The sequence below is a fragment of the Diplotaxodon limnothrissa genome, linkage group LG22 (genome assembly GCF_057381915.1).
Source record: "Diplotaxodon limnothrissa isolate DT_005_m linkage group LG22, D_limnothrissa_male_GT1.1, whole genome shotgun sequence".
Taxonomy (NCBI): domain Eukaryota; kingdom Metazoa; phylum Chordata; class Actinopteri; order Cichliformes; family Cichlidae; genus Diplotaxodon; species Diplotaxodon limnothrissa.
Window position 1 is genome coordinate 23,664,407 of NC_140616.1, and position 18,159 is coordinate 23,682,565.

Genomic DNA, 18,159 nt, shown 5'->3' on the forward strand with positions numbered 1-18,159 from the left:
TAGTGAGTCAGGACTCGGCACCCTGTGCATTGTGTTTCTCTTTCTGTTCATTCCGCATCTTCCCACTTACCCCAGCAGGTGAAATAGAGAATGATTTGTGGTGGGGGAAAAAAGAATATAAATCTCAAGCCTTATGAGATTCACTGTGCAACGATTTCCAATAGTGCCAGTATCCATCTGTCATACCTGGTTAGGGCAGAAGGAGAACGAGGTAGAGCAGCAGAGAGGGAGAGGGGAGATATGACCTTACTCTCACAAAGTTGAACTAACATTCTTGCTTCTAGATAATTCCTGTTCTTCCCACCTCTTCCCTTTTCTCTGTATTTAACAGGGTCTTCGAGGTGCAGATGGCAAGGAAGGACGGAAGGTATTGAGCCCCCCCCCCATGCATTTACAGCTTATGGTTCATTCATATTCTGTGGAAGCGTGGCCTATTCATCTGCATTCCTACACATTCAGATATGCTAACATCAGCACTGTAGACGACTCCCTCCTAAAGCAGAAGCAAGCCAACCAGCAGTACAGACGAAAGTCAGCGCGCACACACTTTCAACACTCCTTCACATGGCTATCTAAGTGGGTCGATTCCCAATGCATGTATGTGCAGGACTGACATACTCCCATATCTGCCTAATTGTTATAGCCAGAATGCTTCCAATGCCATGCTGAGACATGACATGACAAAGCAAGCCTGCTTGTCAGGATGCGCTCGGTCTAATATGCCTTCTTGACTGTTGTCTTTTTGTATGTTTTGGCAGGGAGAACCAGGATCTGATGGTACCAAAGGTGAAAAGGTCAGCTCTGTGTCTTTTTTATGTTTGAGGCTAAACAGTTACCTGTTTCCACAAGTCTTGCAGCACCAGAATGTTTCTAACCTTATTAATGTGATTTCTTTTTTTCCATGACTGGCAACTTGTTTGACCGGGTCAAAGAACCAAATGAGTCTGTTCTGATTATTCGTTCAAGGCAGTCTGTGACCCACTCTGAACTTCCCTGCTCCGTCTGTGTGTTTTAGGGAGAGTCGTGTTCTGCGTGCCCCACTCTCGGAGAGTTTTCTAACTCTGTCCCCGGTGTCATGACCCAAACCCAACAGCAAAAAGGCGAGAAGGGAGAAGCTGGAATTGGGCAGAAAGGAGAGAGGGTAAGCTTGTTTACGAGGGATTAATGTGATTCTGGTGATCAATAGGAAGCAAATTGCACACAAAGTTAAAAACAACAACCAAAAAAAGACTTTGGACCTACTAAGGGGAAGCAGTGATATTTAAACTGAGTGGATAATTGGGTTGTTTGACTATACTCCTATTGGTGATTTTGTTACTATATTTGCTCGCATGTGTGTGCATTGATAAGTACCTTAATTAAAATGATATATTGTCCACTTTTTCTCCTACACAGGGGCAGCCGGGAGATGTAGGGCCGGCTGGTCTTAGAGGAGAGCAGGTAAGTCGCACAAAAAGAAACATGAACAGTGTAGGTGACCTCAATAGCAGACAAGGCTTACATAAAGGGAACTCACTCAGTAGGTTTCTGAGTGAAGCTCTTAATAGACTTCATGAGGAAGATAATCACAGCAGTGCACTAATTTTAGTGCCCCAGACTGTTTGCCATTGGGATTTTCCCCAGTGGGAAACTTATTAGTGAAGAGCTTAGGTAGTCAAAAGCCAATTTTTTATTTCTTATTTATTTTTTATTTTTTTAGATGGCTGCCTGTAGGGTCTGTACTATCAAATGTGAATTACCAATTGAAAAGACCCATCCATTTTTATTAATTCTTAAAATTTAGATTGTGATTTTTTTTTTTCTTCCACTCCACTGCAGGGTAATCCAGGCAGCAGAGGAGCTGATGGAAAGACCGTAAGTTCAGATTCAGTTCTTTTTAAACATCATTTTTTGGATGACATCCCGATTTACTGAAATCATAAAATGTGCCCACGAGACAGGGAAAACCTGGATCAAGGGGACCAAGTGGCAAGGATGGACAGAAAGGTGAAAAGGTAGGAAAATATGTCAAAAGGTTTTGGATCCCTTTTGATGGCCAAGATTTAAAAACCAGACTTATCTTTTTATTCAATATAATCCAAAGTGAGTGACTGAGCCCATTAACCCATCAGGAAAGTGTTTACAGAGGTTAATACAGAAAGTATAGACTCTTCTGCATTGGCTTAATCTTTCCACCTCAGAAGATTAGAAGATTAATGTTTTCTCCTGTCTATGTGTACCACTTTGGTGCTTTTCCTAGCTCTCTTAAGTAACACCTTGGTACTCTTTTTAGTTTGTTGAATTAACACGTTTGCACCCTTTCTATCTCGTCACATTAACACGTTTGTACTTTCTCAAGCTCACCAAAGTAACACCCTGGTACTCTTTTTGGCTCACTAACACAACATTACCACACTTTTCATCTTGCTAAATTAAAACCCCAGTACCCCTGCTAGCATGCTAAAATAGCACATGAAATTGACATGAAAACTGTAGCTCTAGTGGTGATAATAACTGCCAAGAATATGAAAATATATACTAAATATAAATATGTACTTCCCACAATCTAATGAGCGAGAACTGTGCCCTAACCTGTGAATGTTTAGCATGAGTTAAATGTAATACATCACAGCTGCAGAAGTTAGCGATTTAGATTAAAAGTAGCATTAGCATATAAACTCCCAATTAGGGTTGCCAACCGTCCCTTAAAATACGGAATCGTCCCGTATTTCGAAACAAAAGTACACGTCCCGTATTGAGCTAATAAGGGACGCACTTTGTCCCGTAATACAGTGAGAATCAAAAGTAGTCTATAAATGTTTATGGAATTAACACTTTGTTTGAAAACATAATTCCCAGCCCCTCTCCTGCTTTGTGACCAATGAGCTGACAGCACACTTATGACAATTCGAGTATGACAATTCAGATTACCGCTCATCTCATTGGTCGAGGAAAGGTCGCTTGCGGAGAAAATACCGGAAGACAACAGATGACCACAACAAGAAGCATGGCCAACAGGGGAACAAACGCCGACTCTGCGGTGCAAGTCTCGGATGACAGTACACCTAAAGCTGGGCAAACACTGTGCGATTTTTTTCAGTCATGTTATTCAGCTCCTGCTCAAACTGCACGATTGACTCGCAGGGGTTAGAAGTTCGTATGTCACGATGTACTCTCACACTATACCGCCCGATGCTCTGATGCGACCTGAGTGCTCACACTGTGCCTCCATAAAATGAAGGTTATAACAGAAAATCTGTCGCTCGCTCTCTCTGTCTCTCACTCACACAGACACACCACCACCATCAACTTTGCTAAATTGCTAATGAAAAACATGATCAGGCAGCTGTGATTGAGCAGCAGTGTAAATCCAACTATTTTCACGGTTGTTGTGGTCGTGATAATTTTGTGATGCCACATCGAAAAGGCTCGGATGAGCTTTCCAAAGTTCTACAAGTTGTGCCTCCATCGCTTGTGTCCAGATCACACGCTGCACAGCTGTGCTGCTCCATCTTTTTCACCAACGTTTACGTGTTTGCGCGTGAGCAGTGTGAGCGCCTGTGGTGACACCCTCATGAGCGATTGATGATCGGGAGCTGGTCGTGAGGTGTTAATCACTTCTCGTTACCCCACGTATACTACACGACGCACGATGAAGGCCAAAATCGGTCCGATCACTCAAAAATCGGCTCAAAATGGGCCAAAAATCGCACAGTGTGAGCCCAGCATTAGAGCAGCAATGTTTGTTCCCCTCAGAGAAAGGGAAGAATGGGAAAAGGAAAACACCTGGCTGGAAAACGTTAATATGGGCATGTGCAGTGAATATCAGCGCTATGTGGCCAGAAGTGTGATAATATAATTTATTTTGTGTAATAAACAACTGCAAGGATAGATGATTACAACAAATTGATGACTAATACATAAAAGTAATACATAGATGAATAATGATGATGAGTTATGATGCGTAATCATGGGAACAAGCGGGTTTACAAACAGGAGCAGCTGATTAGCATTAGAAAAGCTGAAATAATACCTCAACTGAAGCCAATTGTACTAAATGCACTAAATGTGCACTGTTACAAGAATATTTTTCTTTCTATTGTTTTCTATTATTTTAAGTTAAGCAGGACAGAGTGCTTTTAAAGAAAGATTTACTTATATTCTCAAAAGTTAAGCATGACAGGCTTCTGTTTAAGAAAGAGACCTGTTTTACTGTGTTAATGTTGTCATTTTGAGCTAAAAATAAATGGCTAAATGATCATTTGTTTCACATGTGTTCATATCACAAAGAATAGAATATGCATCTACTTAAATCACCTTCAAGTCAAATGGTTAAAAAAATAATTTCACACACAAAAAAAGAGCTAGAAAATTCACCACACTGGGAAGGGTGAAGACAACTGGGTCGCCCGGCCCTGGCCACGAGGTGTCCCTTATTTATTTTTCAGGGAGTTGGCAACCCTACTCCCAATGTTTCCTGGCACAAGATAAGAGTATGGAATCTTCATTCTCTATGTTCACCATCCAAGTTTGTTAATGTCAGCATGCATGCTATTAAAAGAAGAACGACACTATATTCCATGTCTCCTACTGAGACAAAAAACCTTTCAAGTCTACCTTCCAAGCTTTGTATCTCATAAAAAATATCTCAAGTTCTACTTTAACAAGTGGTATTGTTTTCAGCTAGAGGTTCTTCACTCCGAAATCCTCTCCATTTCTTACTACTGAGTGTTTTATATGTTATGTTATTCCAAGGTTTTTTAATTTTACGTTTATACATTCTAAGGGAGAACAAGGGCAGCCTGGTGTTAGTTCTCCGGGCCAAAAGGGTGAGAAGGTAAGTGCGGATGTATTTGTTGGTTTTGTATCCTTTAATATTTTTATTATGCAAACTCATCTTGTTGACTCCCTTGCTTTCCCTAGGGCGAGTGTGGTGTGTGTGAATCATCAGAGGTTGGCCGGATACCTGCTAATATCAAAATGCCAGTGGGAGCAAAAGGCAGTCAAGGTGAACCAGGCCCTCAGGGGCCACCAGGACCTCCAGGTCTTGGGGCTGAAGGCAAACAGGTGCGTATCCATCACACTGATTCGAAGCATCTTTTTGGAATCCAAAAACAGCTTCACCTTAGATTATTCTAATATGTTCATGTATGGTTGTCTTCTTTTCAGTTAGGAAAAAATTACAGAAATGGTGCAGCGTATTTTACTGTATTGCTGCTAAAATAACTGTATCTCAAAGAAACATGTAGATGGAAGTGCTAATGACAGGGTAGCACCTTTTAAGACCTTCTTGGCTTTGCTTGTAGAGAGCACAACGGTATGAAAGAAGGAATAAAATATTTATTTATATAGTGGCAAATCACAACAGCAGTTGCTTCAGGGTGCTTTATATTTTTAAGGTAAAGCCCCGACAGAGAAAACCCAACAATCAGATGACCCCCTTATGAGCAAGAACTTGGCGACAGTGGGACAGAAAAACTCCCTTTTAACAGAACGAAACCTCTATAAATCCTTAAAAAGAAACAATGCCACTTGGCTAAATTAGCATGTAACAGTGACATAGCTTGCAACCAAACCCAAGAACAAACAAAAATGGAAACAGCACTGCACACACCATTACTTCCATAAGTGATCTTCATCAGAATTAGTAACTCAAATCGCATTATGCAAATTCCAAAAAACCAATGCAGCTTCTTTCCGATCCTTGCAGAGTAAAAAGGATTAAGCATTATCTTGATGAGTGAGACTTTTAAGGTACTGAAAGATTGTGCCTCAAGGGTGCGTCAACCCATAATACTTATTGTACAAATCGGCTATACAGCAAATCTCCTCTTACCACAGAAGTGCTACTAAGTATAATAAATCTCTTTTGGCTTGTGTCATCCCCCCAATTACATGCTGTTTGCTTCTGTGGTTAGCTCTGTGTCAACAGTTTTTATTTTATCTGAATGGATAGAGGCTCCCACAGTATGACTGCACATGTGTTTTGAAAGTGCACGTGCATGTTTGTGTTTCTACCTGTGTGCATGCATTTTTTTTTACATTTTTACATCCTCTTTTTTTTTTTTTACTTTACAGGGCCCATCAGGGCTGCCTGGTGCCAAAGGAGAAAAGGTAAATTACTCAGTAATGTCTCCTATGGTTTGACCTAGTAAGTTAAGAAATTAAACCCCACATATGAAATCTACAACCATTCTGTGACATTTACCCAGTGCCCACATAACCAAAGCAGTATGCTGACAAAATGAGACTATTTGGAGTTTTTGGTGGCCTTTAGAGGCAGCCAGGCGTTCTCACATAAGCACAGGCCGAGGATGTCTGGAGGAATCCCACGCCGCGTATTAAATATTGTGCTTATTTTAGATCACAGAATCCATGTGCTGGAACATTCGCATCACTTTACCTATAAAACCGAGAAATAAATCTCCCAATAACAGAGCCAAGCTTCCTTAAATTACCTTGAAAGTCATCCACAGGAATCACTCTGCTTCAACTTCAAAGTGAAGGAAGATAGTTACTGGAATACTGAGATTGATTTTTTTTTCCCACATAAACATAGATCAGACAAAAATACTGGCCTGGTTGATGTTGGGGAGGGAATTCTTAGCTACCCTGTGGAGCTGCCTTGTAAATACTCAAAGGTTTCCAATTAGTGTAAAACTGCATTGTGGGTATTGGTGGCATCCACCATACGTGTACATTTTCTTTCTCATAAGATCGCAAAACCTTTTTAATTAATATCATGCATTATTCACGTCTGTGTTTGCTCACTAGAAATCTTCTTCTCCACTACCTTTGATGATACAATTCATGCTGCAGCCAGCTGTCAATAAGTATCATAGCATGAAACCATCAGAAAGGTTGCATCACTCACAGTCTTTTAGTTGTTCTTGGTGGAAAAAAAAAAGAAGCCTGCCTAGAATTCATTTTGAGCATTGTGCACACTAAATACAGGTCACTGCCTCTCCTTTTAACAATGAATTTCAATTTAACCAGGGTGAGCAAGGAGATCGAGGAGAGAATGGATTAGATGGAGCTACTGGAGCCCCAGGACTGCCTGGAGACCATGGTCGGGATGGCCAACGGGGCTTGAAGGGAGAAAAGGTAGTTTAGCATTCCTGGACCTTTACCTTCCATCCTCTGATGCCAGTGCCAGTATAAAATGTGTCAGTCGTGTCTCTGTACCTTAGAGATCTAATTTGTTTTTTTTAAATGGACTTAGATTTGTCTCTCCATCCATTGAGAGCATCTATTGCATCTATTACATATTAGGAAATAGGAGTTAGAATTGATGCTGATTAGCTAAATGGAGACACAGAAGTTGGAATGAAGTTTGATTCGTCCTGAGCTACTTGGATTGTGATTTTGGATTTGCTGATTTGCTTTTATTTTATTATTTTATTTGTTTATTTTTTACAGGGGGATGCGTGTACCAGCTGCCCTTCTGCTGGTGCTGTTGTGGGTGACGGTGTAGCTGTGCCAGGCCCCAAAGGAGAGAAAGGAGACCCCGGCCCCCCAGGAGAAGGAAAGTCTGGCAAAAATGTAAAGGCACTTGTTTATAAGTGGATATACTTTAAGTTCTGTGCTGTGAGAATTGCACATGATGAGCTTGGTTTTTTTTGGGGTTTTTTTGTCATTTCAGGGAAAGCCAGGTTTGCCTGGTGTGCAGGGCCCCGTCGGTCCCAAAGGAATCAAGGTGTGAATTCCCATTTATTATATTATCATGTTTATAAATAAATATGGATGACTGATTCACTGTCAATGTATTTTGTCGTCTATAGGGAGAAGTCGGAGTCCCAGGAATTGGCCTTCCAGGACCACAAGTAAGGCTGACGTCTCCTGAGGGAAAAAAAAAAGAAACCATCTGGATCAAGTTTGATGTTGACATTTGAAACAGCTGTTAGACACAACACTCACGCAGCTCCTAGGTGGATGCTGTTTTAATCTCACTGCACCAAATTCCCCCATGACATCAGCGATTAGAGTTTTACGGTCTCGCAGGTCTGACAGTGGAGTTGTAAATAACCACCATAAAGTAATTTGGGAGTTTCTTCTCTCTCAAATCCTTTGACCTCTCGCGGAATAACAGCTCATTGATTTGTCAGTCTTTGTCCATATCTTTGCTCTTTTCTCCCCAGACTTCGTTAACCTTCAGATTCTTTTTTTTTGTTGTTGTTGTTTGTGTTTCCATCATAGGGTGAAGAGGGACCAAGAGGACTCCCAGGACTTGTAGTAGGCTTCTCCTATTTTTAAAGTGCTTTGTTATTTCTTTACACTGCATACGTAGACTTTAGTCTAATCTCTGCTTTTTGTACAGGGACCTGCTGGTGCCAGAGGATCACCTGGGCCTGCTGGCCCTGCAGGGGAGAAGGTAGCAGAAAAAACAAGTGACTTAAACTCTAAATTGCCTTTGTACAGTTACATGAACCCTCTTTAAACTTATGTGTTGGGTTTTTACTGTTCGCAGGGCTTCAAAGGTGACTCTGGGCTTCCTGGACCACCTGGTCCCCTGGGCGTTGGAGTAACAGGCCCCCCGGTATGACGTAAATATGTCTTTCTGCCTCTCCATATGATGTAATGCTTATATGTTTTCAAACACCCTCTCCTATTTCCTTTTTTGACCCACAGGGTAGAGATGGAGCCCGCGGCTCCACGGGACTGCCGGGAGCTGATGGAAGACCTGTGAGTTGTTCATTTAAAGTCTGTTTCAATCACATGTTTTTCACATGTTTTTGTTACTTATGAATCTGCAATTCAGAGAGTTGTCAGAGAAATTCAAGTGGCAAACTCGAGTTGTCGCCCGTGCGTTAGCGTCTTTTCAGACTTTTAATTTTCTTTGAGCTTCTTTGGGAATTGTCCTTGATTTAGGCATCATTTGTAACCAAGGATGTCTGCCTCGATCCATAACAGAGGCGATGTCTGCTCCCATCTCATCCTCCGTCCCCTGATCTGCTCTCAGCTCACTGCCCCGTGAGCTTTCTTCTGAAACAACAAAGCAAGAGTAACTAAGTGTTTGTCTTTGTGTGTGCGTGTGTGTGTGTGTCTGTTCGTGTGTGTGTGTGTCTGTGTGTGTGTTTGCTCTGTCTCCTACTCTTGCAGGGGCTTGATGGAGCTAAAGGGGACAAGGTAAGTCTACCGTTTTGCTTGGATGAAGGAAACTGGAGGGGTTTTAATATAAAGAGGGTGGAACAGATGGTAATCACAAGAGATGGCTCAACACCCCACTACCACACCAGCCTTGCCCAATCCCTTGTCTCACACACACACACACACGCATACACACACACACGCATACACACACACACACACACACATGTACGTGCACACACCGGCCTCAGGGCACATATAGAGTAGCAGTGGAGGTGACAAGTGTACTGTTGCTGGCAGACAAGAGGAGTTTTGGGGGCCTTAAGAGAGAGCGTGTGCGAGACTATTAATTACTGAATTCATCAGAGCCACTGGTCCAGACTGTCACCGAGCGGGTGGGAGAGATGAAGACGTGGCAGAGGCAGAGTTTAAGGGTCGGGAGGGGTATACGATGTGGGGGCAGAGTTGTTTGTGAGGGCTGAGGTGAAAAGAAGAATAAAGTTAAGAAAGAATAAGAAGTTGGAAAAAAAATCCGAAAACAGAAAAAATGTGCAAGTGGTAACTTAGCCTTTATTCTGTGGATTTATTAAGACTCTGTGGCTCATGCATACTCTGAAAAAAATGATTTTGGTTGGACTATAGTGAGAACAGATGCATATGAAGAGATATTATGTGGTTTCCTCTTATGTTAGCTGTATTTGTGTAATTGTACAATTGCATGTTCATTGTATATATGCAAAAGTTAAAGCTTTTTGGGCAGTTTTGTGTATTGCTGCACTTCATATTCCTGACACAGTATGAATAATAAAAAAAAAAACAGCAACTTTAAATCCCTGCCAGTTACAAGTGTCTTTGTAACACATCAAGATTTAACAAAACGGAACAAAAGTGCCACGAAAGCTGAAAGAGTTCTGGCTTTCTTCCTGTAACAAGAGCAGTTTTAATCTTGAATGAGGGCTCGTTTTTGCAGCCTGTGCTTAAAATCGTGCCCAGTTTCACTTTACTGTTTGATTCTTTTTTTAAAGATCTGCTTTTTGGGGTCTTTTTTATGTATATTTCAGGGTGAACCTGGAGAGTGCGGCTGCCTAATGCCGCACACGGGCGTAGGCGGACCTGTAAGTACACCCATGCTGGAATCGCTACACGTGGACAGGCAAATTCATCTAAAGTAGAGAGAGCATTGCTGCTCAGTGTATGTTTTAAGAGCACAGGTCGGATGATTTGGTGCGAGTCCAAAGGTAACATGTTGAGAAAAAAGAAACTGCTGAGTTTTTTTTTAAATTTATTTTTCTCTCTTTTTTTTTGCTCTTCCACAGTTTTCTGTAGTTTGACATTTGTTGTGTAATTCTTAACATCACACTGTGTGCTTTCTGTATATCCTGCGAGCAAAGGTGCATCTCTGATTTTGACTATTCTTGCCTTGCAGGGAGCTCCAGGAACTCCAATAAACACGTGGCAGCCCGGGCCTCAGGTCTGATCTGTCAGCCGAGCCGTCCTGTATGACAGCTTAGGCTTTGTGTGAACGCTGTGTGTCTGTTGTTACCTTGCAAACTTTGTTTGGAAAATCGCAGCGCTCGTCTCCTTTTTTGGGGGGTTTCACTGTCAGACTATAATGTAATAATTTGTGGTCCTCCCTTCATATGTTGCAGGGTCCCCCAGGACCTCCTGGCCCACCTGGACCCCCTGGGCCTCAGGGAGTTATTGGAAGCCAAGGACCTCAGGTATAAGCGAGAGTGCAAGTAGGATGGTCAGGGGGGAGGGGTTATGTCTTTGCTTCAATTCAGAAGCTGCTTCATTATGCTGAATTGAAAAAAAGAAGCTACTTATGTAGGCTTTGAGCTTGGGCAATTTGGGTTCATAAATAAGGCTTTAACGTGCTTTGCATTTTCATGGGTGAATTAAATCCATATTATGCATGTAGGAAATGAACTGTCATTATATAAAGTATGTGTGCAGTAGCTTGGACACAAGCAGGTTAAGGATCAAATCAAGTTTAAACTTCAAAAACGCACTAACCCATCTGGTGCTTCGAGCTTTAACCCATGTGGGAAGCAACTGAGCAAGCTTTCTGAATGTCAGTCAAGACATGAACAGTTATTTGAAGGTCTGGCTTTAAATACACCAAATGATGCAAAGCTTACTCAAAGTATGAATTTGGCTCATTTGAGAAGTTTTTTCTTTTTTTTTCATTTAAACAGACCTTCAAATAAAGTGATGCTCTGATCTGTGCTGCAAGAGTCAAAGGCGTAAGAAACTTTAGAAGTGACTGGGTTGGAGATATCATGTCTTTGAAAAGAGTGCATTTGTTTTTTGTTTTTTTAAATTCAGTAGTGTTCCGAGATTTTTTTTTTCCAAGTTTCATAAGACATGGCCGGAGAGGGAAGAGGTTTCGTCATTTTGGCACTGCCCCTTTGACTCTGCCTTTACCATTGGTGCCGATGGGAGTGGCTAGCCCTCGATTGGCAACAAACTAGTTCAACCTCAGTTCCTTCTTTCAGGGTATCCCTGGAAACGACGGGCTACCGGGGAAACCGGGTTTGCCTGGAAACATCGTAAGTAATAATAGAGAAAAAGGAGGAGAGGCGGCTCTTATCTGCTGATTTGAGATCTGGGGCCTTGTGTATAAATGATGCAAAAGCACGAAATAAATACATATGGCAGGAAGTGGAATTATATATAAGATATTCCCAAGAAGGGAAGACTCATGAGTTTATTTTCTAAACATTTAGTTTTTCACAAACTTTATTACATCATGATTAAAGTGGTTTATATACTCTGCCCCAAAATGTGCTGTGTTTACTTTTGTTAAATTCTGTATTTGAAGCACAAATCCTGCTTTTCTGCTTTTAATTTGAAACCGCTGATGCGAGAGGAAGGAAGTTTGTTTTTTTGTTGGACAAAATTAAAAGGTGGCATGTAGGTATCTGGCTCGTACAGTACAAAGTGGAGAAAATAATTATTTGAGCACTTGCTGAATTCACAAGTAAATGGACTGATGCTTATAGAGCGCTTTTCTACTCTCTCGGAGTACTCGAGGCGCTCTATACAACATGCCACATTCACCCATTCTCACAAGCACTTTATCTATACTTAGTGTTATCTAACTACATTCACACTCTGATGGAGAGCAACTTGGGGTTAGTATCTTGCCCAAGGATACTTGACATGCAAACTGGAGGAGCCAAGGATTGAACCATCAACCTTCCGATCAGTAGGTGACCTGCTCTACCTCCTGAGCTACAGCCACCCCTAAAGAAGTTGCTCACTTACAAAGGAATTATAATTTTGTAATTTTTTGCTAGTTTCATTTTACTGGAGAGACGGAATATAAACGGAAAATCCATAAAAACACATTAAATAAAAGTTATACATTGATTTGCATGTCACTGAATGAAATAAGTATTCGATCCCCAAGGAAGACCAAAGACATTTCTTGTAGTTGGTCACCAGGTGTTTTTTGGTCCACTCCTCTTTATGGAGACCCTCAAAATCCTTAAAGTTTCTTGGCTGCTGTTTGGTAACTTGAAGCTTCAGCTCCCTCCACAGAATTTCTCTAGCACTGAGGTCTGGAGACTGTCTAGGCTTCCATGACCTTAACCTGCTTCTTCTTTAGCCACTTCTTTGTTGCTTCTGTGGTTTGTTTTGGGTCATTGTGATGGTAGAAGACCCATCTTCAGTGTTCTGCTTGAGGGAAGACTTGTGCTTGTGCTTCAAGATTTCAGTCCATTACAGCAAAGTGTGTTACTAAACGGTGTTCTTGGTCACTGTGGTCCCATCTGGATTCAGATTACTAATATGCTCCTCCCGTGTAGTTTTGGAATGATCCACCACCTTTCTCATGACCATCCACACCCCAATGAGCTCTAGACCCAGGGCTATTGACAGTTATTTTATATTTCTTCTATTTATGAAGAATTGTAAATGAAACAGGTGACATTGATTTTATGGACAGGTGTATTATTTATTTATTTATTTATTTATTTATTTATTAACCTTTATTTAACCAGGAAGATCCCATTGAGATTAAAAACCTCTTTTTCAAGGGAGACCTGGCCAAGATAGGCAGCAGCAGATGTCTCACAGTTACAGAAATTACTCAAACACAGGCAGCAACAACACACATGCAACAATAAGTGAAAGAATACAAATAAAATAAAAAATAAAATTCAAATAAAAATAAAAAAGTCTGTTTATAACTTAATTTAATTTTAGGAACATCGATGATGATCTCCAGCCAGCTCTCAAGGGCAACTTAACCTTCAATGCAGTATTTCAACAAGTAGTTCAGTGAAGAAAACAAATGTCCTACTTTTTAAAAAAAAAGATCTTATAGAAACTGCAGACAAGTGTTGAATACGAGCACATAAAGCACCGTCTGTGCGTACACGCAGTCACAGTCTGCTTGGAAATCGGGGAGGGAAGAGTTGTAGCATAAGCCTCCAGTGGAAAAGTTTGAACTCTGTCCTCCACGCGCTCACCTTTGCACAACACATTTGTCCAAATTTGCAATTTGGCACATGCCTTTGCAGCGTGGCAGAAGTAAACATTATTCCTATAACTGACGTAAAATTATACATGCAAAAATTATAGAGAACTTTCTTTTGAGCGAGCCTGTTAATGCACGAGGCCTCGTTTTAGCTCAAATAATCACCAATAGCGTGCGGCATAAAATAGCCTTCACAGCTATTAGCTCCAGTTTGAACAATGTCAAATGGGTTTGTAATGACTTTGAAACCAGGCCAGGTGCTATTGACAGACTCACTCAGTGGAAAGGGTCCCACTGCTTTGGGTGCTGACCGCCTTTCACAGTAGATGCGATGGGTGTGTGTAATGAGCAGTTGTGTTTCAGGATTTATAATAACTGGAGATTGTCACTCTGTTGTGGCATTTGTTTATCTCTCTGAGTTTGAAGTTTTTCTCTTTTGGACTTGATTTAATAGAAAGAAAAAAATGAGTTTTTGTTCTCTCTCTCGGTGTCTCTTTTTTAATATTGCATCCCGGCTTCATCCCGGCTTTCTTCCACAGTCCAAAAACAAGCATGTTCTAAAGTGACCTGTCCAGGGCGTACCCCCATCTCTTGCCCAGCAAAAAGCTCTCCAAGGCTCCAACCCCCCCATTGGAGTTTATAGAATGCAATGATTGAGCTCACGTACTGTGATAGGAACAAAAATTTAGTTCTCAGCTTGGATGTGTCTCTCGCTTGAAATGCCTTCAGTTCTGGAGCCTCGGTAATTTGTTTTGTTGTGACATTGTGCGGAATGAGATAGTCATACACAGACATATTGCTTGAAAAGGTTGTGACAGTTTGTACCAGGTTTCTGCAGCTTTGGGTGATAAAGCAGCCCTCGGTGATAAAGTGAAGTGTACCCCATCAAGTGTGGAATTTCAACAACTCTGTGAAATCGTATTTGTTCAGCAAAATAGCAAGACAAATACTAGAAAATGACAGTGACAACAAGACTATGTTTGGTCGGCTAGCAGACACAGTTGCCACCGGAAAGTTTGTGTCTTAAGCTAAACCTTTACCGCAGCAAAATGTTGACTTGCCTAACTGCGATCTGCCAGCTTAGACATTTTTAGTAAATGTTTGCAACTTTCTTACTTTGACAAACCAATTTTTTTTTTTTGTATGAGAATGACCCTCCTATGTGGGTCTGTTTTTTCTGGCAGAATTAAAATGCGATACTCAACTGGTACCAGGCTACTGCGTTCAATTTCTAGTACAAGTCTGTACAATAAACATCTAAACAATAGACAGTCATTGTACAGACTGTCTATACGATAAATGTTACTATACCTTACCAAAGGGATTTTGCATTGTACTCTTGCATTATTAAGAAATAATGGTATTATGACATTATTTAATTGTTAAAGTAACTTGGCTTAGTTACAACATTGTCCTTGAACTGTGCTTGGAGAACATAAAGTATTTTTGTTTTCTCTCAAATAAGCCAGAGCAGAGTCGGTGGCTGTAATGTGAGTGGTCATTTTTAAGTTTAATGTTTAAAATCACATTCATGGAATTTCCATCTCCATGCCTATTCTGCAGCCTTACATCGGACCAAACCAACTGCCTCGAGACTCCCCGGGAAGTCAGGATGTAAGTTTATCATTAAAACTTTCATGCAATGGGAATGGCACGGCGTGTTTGGGTATACACGTGTGCTTGTTTCATTGTGTGTGACACAGGATGACTGCGAAGGGGGATGTTCCCAAGGGTTGCCAGGGGTGCCGGGGATGGTTGGTGCCAAGGGAGAAAAGGGAGACCAGGGCAGGCCTGGCGTAACTCCCTTGGACAGCTGTGACTTGGTGAGGCTCGCATGTACTCTGTGATTCTCCAGATTCAGAATCATAGGAAATAATAGACCAGCTGCAATACGTTTGCTAAATGCAAAATGGCAATGGCGTTTTGCATTAAATTCTACTGTGCATGGCTTAATGTGGTTGGCTCTCAGTGTGACAGTAAGGCATTGGTCTGATAAGCTGTCGCCCTGTCTGCTTGCAGTGTTTGGAGAGACTGCAGACGGAGCAGGCAACACAACCAAGGGTTAGTTGAAGTCAGTGCCTGTGTGTTTACAATGACAGAGACTTGCGTGCTCACTTCCTGGTATTTTATTTCTTCATCTCACAGGGCGATCAGCCTTGTGTGGGAACACCTGGAATCCCAGGAATGCCTGGATCACCGGGAACAAAAGGAGATCCAGTGAGTCAGAGTGTCTTCATGTGCATAATATCATTTTCTTATGTTTTTCTTTGCCGATCTGTTTTTGTTGTAGTATGTATATGCAAATTACTTTACAGAGATCTTTATTCTTCATGTTTACTTCAGGGTCCATCCGGAGAAAGAGGCCAAGCGGGAATGCCCGGAAACATGGTAAGAGTTTTAGCTACATTTCAGCTTTAGTTCAGCTTCATCAGAAGTTGATTTGCAGCAGGGTGAACCTACTGTGTTCTGGCTGGTTTTCTTTAATAAAAATCATAACACTAGGAAGCTGTAACAGTGGGCTCTTACTCTGGAATCTTAATCTTTCATATGTATGAGCCTGCATCTCCCATTTTAAGATACTAAGAAAAGTTTTCCACTACTTTGATGACATCTTTCTCCAACTTACCACTCTGAAAAATCTGTTATCAACAGAAAAATGTTCAAAAACTATAAAGTGCATTTTAATCACTGCCTTACATTAGTTTGCCGGTACTTCTGTGAGTGGGGAAAAAAAATCATTTTTTCCCCTTTTTTCTTGTTATGATTATTGTAGGACAGCACCGTTGGGTTTTTGTCTCAAAGCTTGCAATTGAAGTGACTTGGTGGAGGTTTATTCCTTCCACTTTCCATGAAATCACAGAGCCCCCTGCTGGCCCCAGTGAAAATGTTGCGCACTGGGTGCCATAACACTAAACTCTGAAAGGCTGACTCACACAAACCCACACTAGAGCTCTCTGTTGGCATGCCTGGTGCAGCATTCACCTAATTGTCAGGAACAAATTGAAACCAGCTTAAACAAAAGGGGTAAATTGTTTTTTTTCCTGTGTGTATTCTTGTTACTTTTATGTCTCAGGTGTTTTAAAGTGTTCCTTTCATTATTTTCTATCTGCAGGGACCTCCTGGATTTCCAGGTTCTCAGGGCCCACCTGGTTTACCTGTAAGTTTCATTTAAATTCTCAGACTTCAGTTATTTTCCCATTTTATTTAGCAAAGGCAAAATTTATCAGCCGCACACCCATGGTGAATCTTTGATTCCTCTACATCCCAAAGGTCTTTATTGGATTGAGATGTGGTTGCTGTGAAGGCCATTTGAGCACAGAGGACTTGTCCTCATGTTTAGGAAACCAGTTTGAGATGATTTGAGCTTTGGGCGATGTAGCGTGTAGCATGTTGGTGGGGTGGTTAGCACTGTTGCTTCGAAGAAAGAAGGTACTGAGTTCAAATCCATCATCTGTGTGGGGTTTGTTCCCCTCTGTGTCTGTGTGGGTTCTTTCCCACGGTTTAAAGACATGCAGTTAGTGAGGCAGGTTAAGTGGCCATTGTTTGGTTTTGTTCATGCACTTTGCTTCAGTATCACTATACAGTGAAGAATAATTAAAATGATTTTAAAGACTTTTCTTGGCAAAGAAATGAAAAAATCTGGTTTTGACGCAACTTTTGGCCACGACTGTAAATCCACCGAGTTGCTGACACATGATCAGCTGTTCAGATATTTGCATTAATGAGCAGTTGAGCAGGTATACCTAAAAATGATGTGGCGAGTGTGTGTGTGTGTGTGTATATATATGTGTGTGTGTGTGTGTGTATATATATGTATGTGTATATATATATATATATATGTATATATATATATATATATATATATATATATATATATATATAAAAAACACCCAGCACGCCCCTGCGGGCGGTTTATCCTTCAAGCTCGGGTCCTCTACCAGAGGCCTGGGAGCTTGAGGGTCCTGCGCAGTATCTTAGCTGTTCCCAGGACTGCGCTCTTCTGGACAGAGATCTCCGATGTTGTTCCCGGGATCTGCTGGAGCCACTCGCCTAGCTTGGGAGTCACCGCACCTAGTGCTCCGATTACCACGGGGACCACCGTTACCTTCACCCTCCACATCCTCTCGAGCTCTTCTCTGAGCCCTTGGTATTTCTCCAGCTTCTCGTGTTCCTTCTTCCTGATATTGCTGTCATTCAGAACCGCTACATCGATCACTACGGCCGTCTTCTTCTGTTTGTCTACCACCACTATGTCCGGTTGGTTAGCCACCACCATTTTGTCCGTCTGTATCTGGAAGTCCCACAGGATCTTAGCTCGGTCATTCTCCATCACCCTTGGGGGCATCTCCCATTTTGACCTCGGGACTTCCAGGTTATACTCAGCACAGATGTTCCTGTACACTATGCCGGCTACTTGGTTATGGCGTTCCATGTATGCCTTGCCTGCTAGCATCTTGCACCCTGCTGTTATGTGCTGGATTGTCTCTGGGGCATCTTTACACAGCCTGCACCTGGTGTCTTGCCTGGTGTGATAGACCCCAGCCTCTATGGATCTTGTACTCAGAGCTTGTTCTTGTGCTGCCATGATTAGTGCCTCTGTGCTGTCT

The 18,159-nt window shown here is 41.6% G+C and overlaps 1 protein-coding gene across 1 annotated transcript in view; it reads left to right on the plus strand.

Moving 5' to 3' along the window:
- Nucleotides 1-18,159, plus strand: part of col16a1 (collagen, type XVI, alpha 1) — an 82,115-nt gene that overhangs the window by 47,114 nt on the left and 16,842 nt on the right. The window contains exons 22-49 of the mRNA XM_085345962.1: nucleotides 332-367; nucleotides 759-794; nucleotides 1,016-1,141; nucleotides 1,396-1,440; nucleotides 1,819-1,854; nucleotides 1,941-1,994; nucleotides 4,766-4,816; nucleotides 4,903-5,046; nucleotides 6,058-6,093; nucleotides 6,976-7,083; nucleotides 7,399-7,521; nucleotides 7,622-7,675; nucleotides 7,761-7,802; nucleotides 8,176-8,211; nucleotides 8,297-8,350; nucleotides 8,447-8,515; nucleotides 8,608-8,661; nucleotides 9,079-9,105; nucleotides 10,128-10,181; nucleotides 10,493-10,537; nucleotides 10,716-10,787; nucleotides 11,565-11,618; nucleotides 15,116-15,166; nucleotides 15,256-15,375; nucleotides 15,572-15,613; nucleotides 15,698-15,769; nucleotides 15,896-15,940; nucleotides 16,665-16,709. Coding sequence (XP_085202088.1) covers nucleotides 332-367; nucleotides 759-794; nucleotides 1,016-1,141; nucleotides 1,396-1,440; nucleotides 1,819-1,854; nucleotides 1,941-1,994; nucleotides 4,766-4,816; nucleotides 4,903-5,046; nucleotides 6,058-6,093; nucleotides 6,976-7,083; nucleotides 7,399-7,521; nucleotides 7,622-7,675; nucleotides 7,761-7,802; nucleotides 8,176-8,211; nucleotides 8,297-8,350; nucleotides 8,447-8,515; nucleotides 8,608-8,661; nucleotides 9,079-9,105; nucleotides 10,128-10,181; nucleotides 10,493-10,537; nucleotides 10,716-10,787; nucleotides 11,565-11,618; nucleotides 15,116-15,166; nucleotides 15,256-15,375; nucleotides 15,572-15,613; nucleotides 15,698-15,769; nucleotides 15,896-15,940; nucleotides 16,665-16,709 — 1,731 coding nt within the window. The remainder of the gene's footprint in view (nucleotides 1-331; nucleotides 368-758; nucleotides 795-1,015; nucleotides 1,142-1,395; nucleotides 1,441-1,818; nucleotides 1,855-1,940; nucleotides 1,995-4,765; nucleotides 4,817-4,902; nucleotides 5,047-6,057; nucleotides 6,094-6,975; nucleotides 7,084-7,398; nucleotides 7,522-7,621; nucleotides 7,676-7,760; nucleotides 7,803-8,175; nucleotides 8,212-8,296; nucleotides 8,351-8,446; nucleotides 8,516-8,607; nucleotides 8,662-9,078; nucleotides 9,106-10,127; nucleotides 10,182-10,492; nucleotides 10,538-10,715; nucleotides 10,788-11,564; nucleotides 11,619-15,115; nucleotides 15,167-15,255; nucleotides 15,376-15,571; nucleotides 15,614-15,697; nucleotides 15,770-15,895; nucleotides 15,941-16,664; nucleotides 16,710-18,159) is intronic.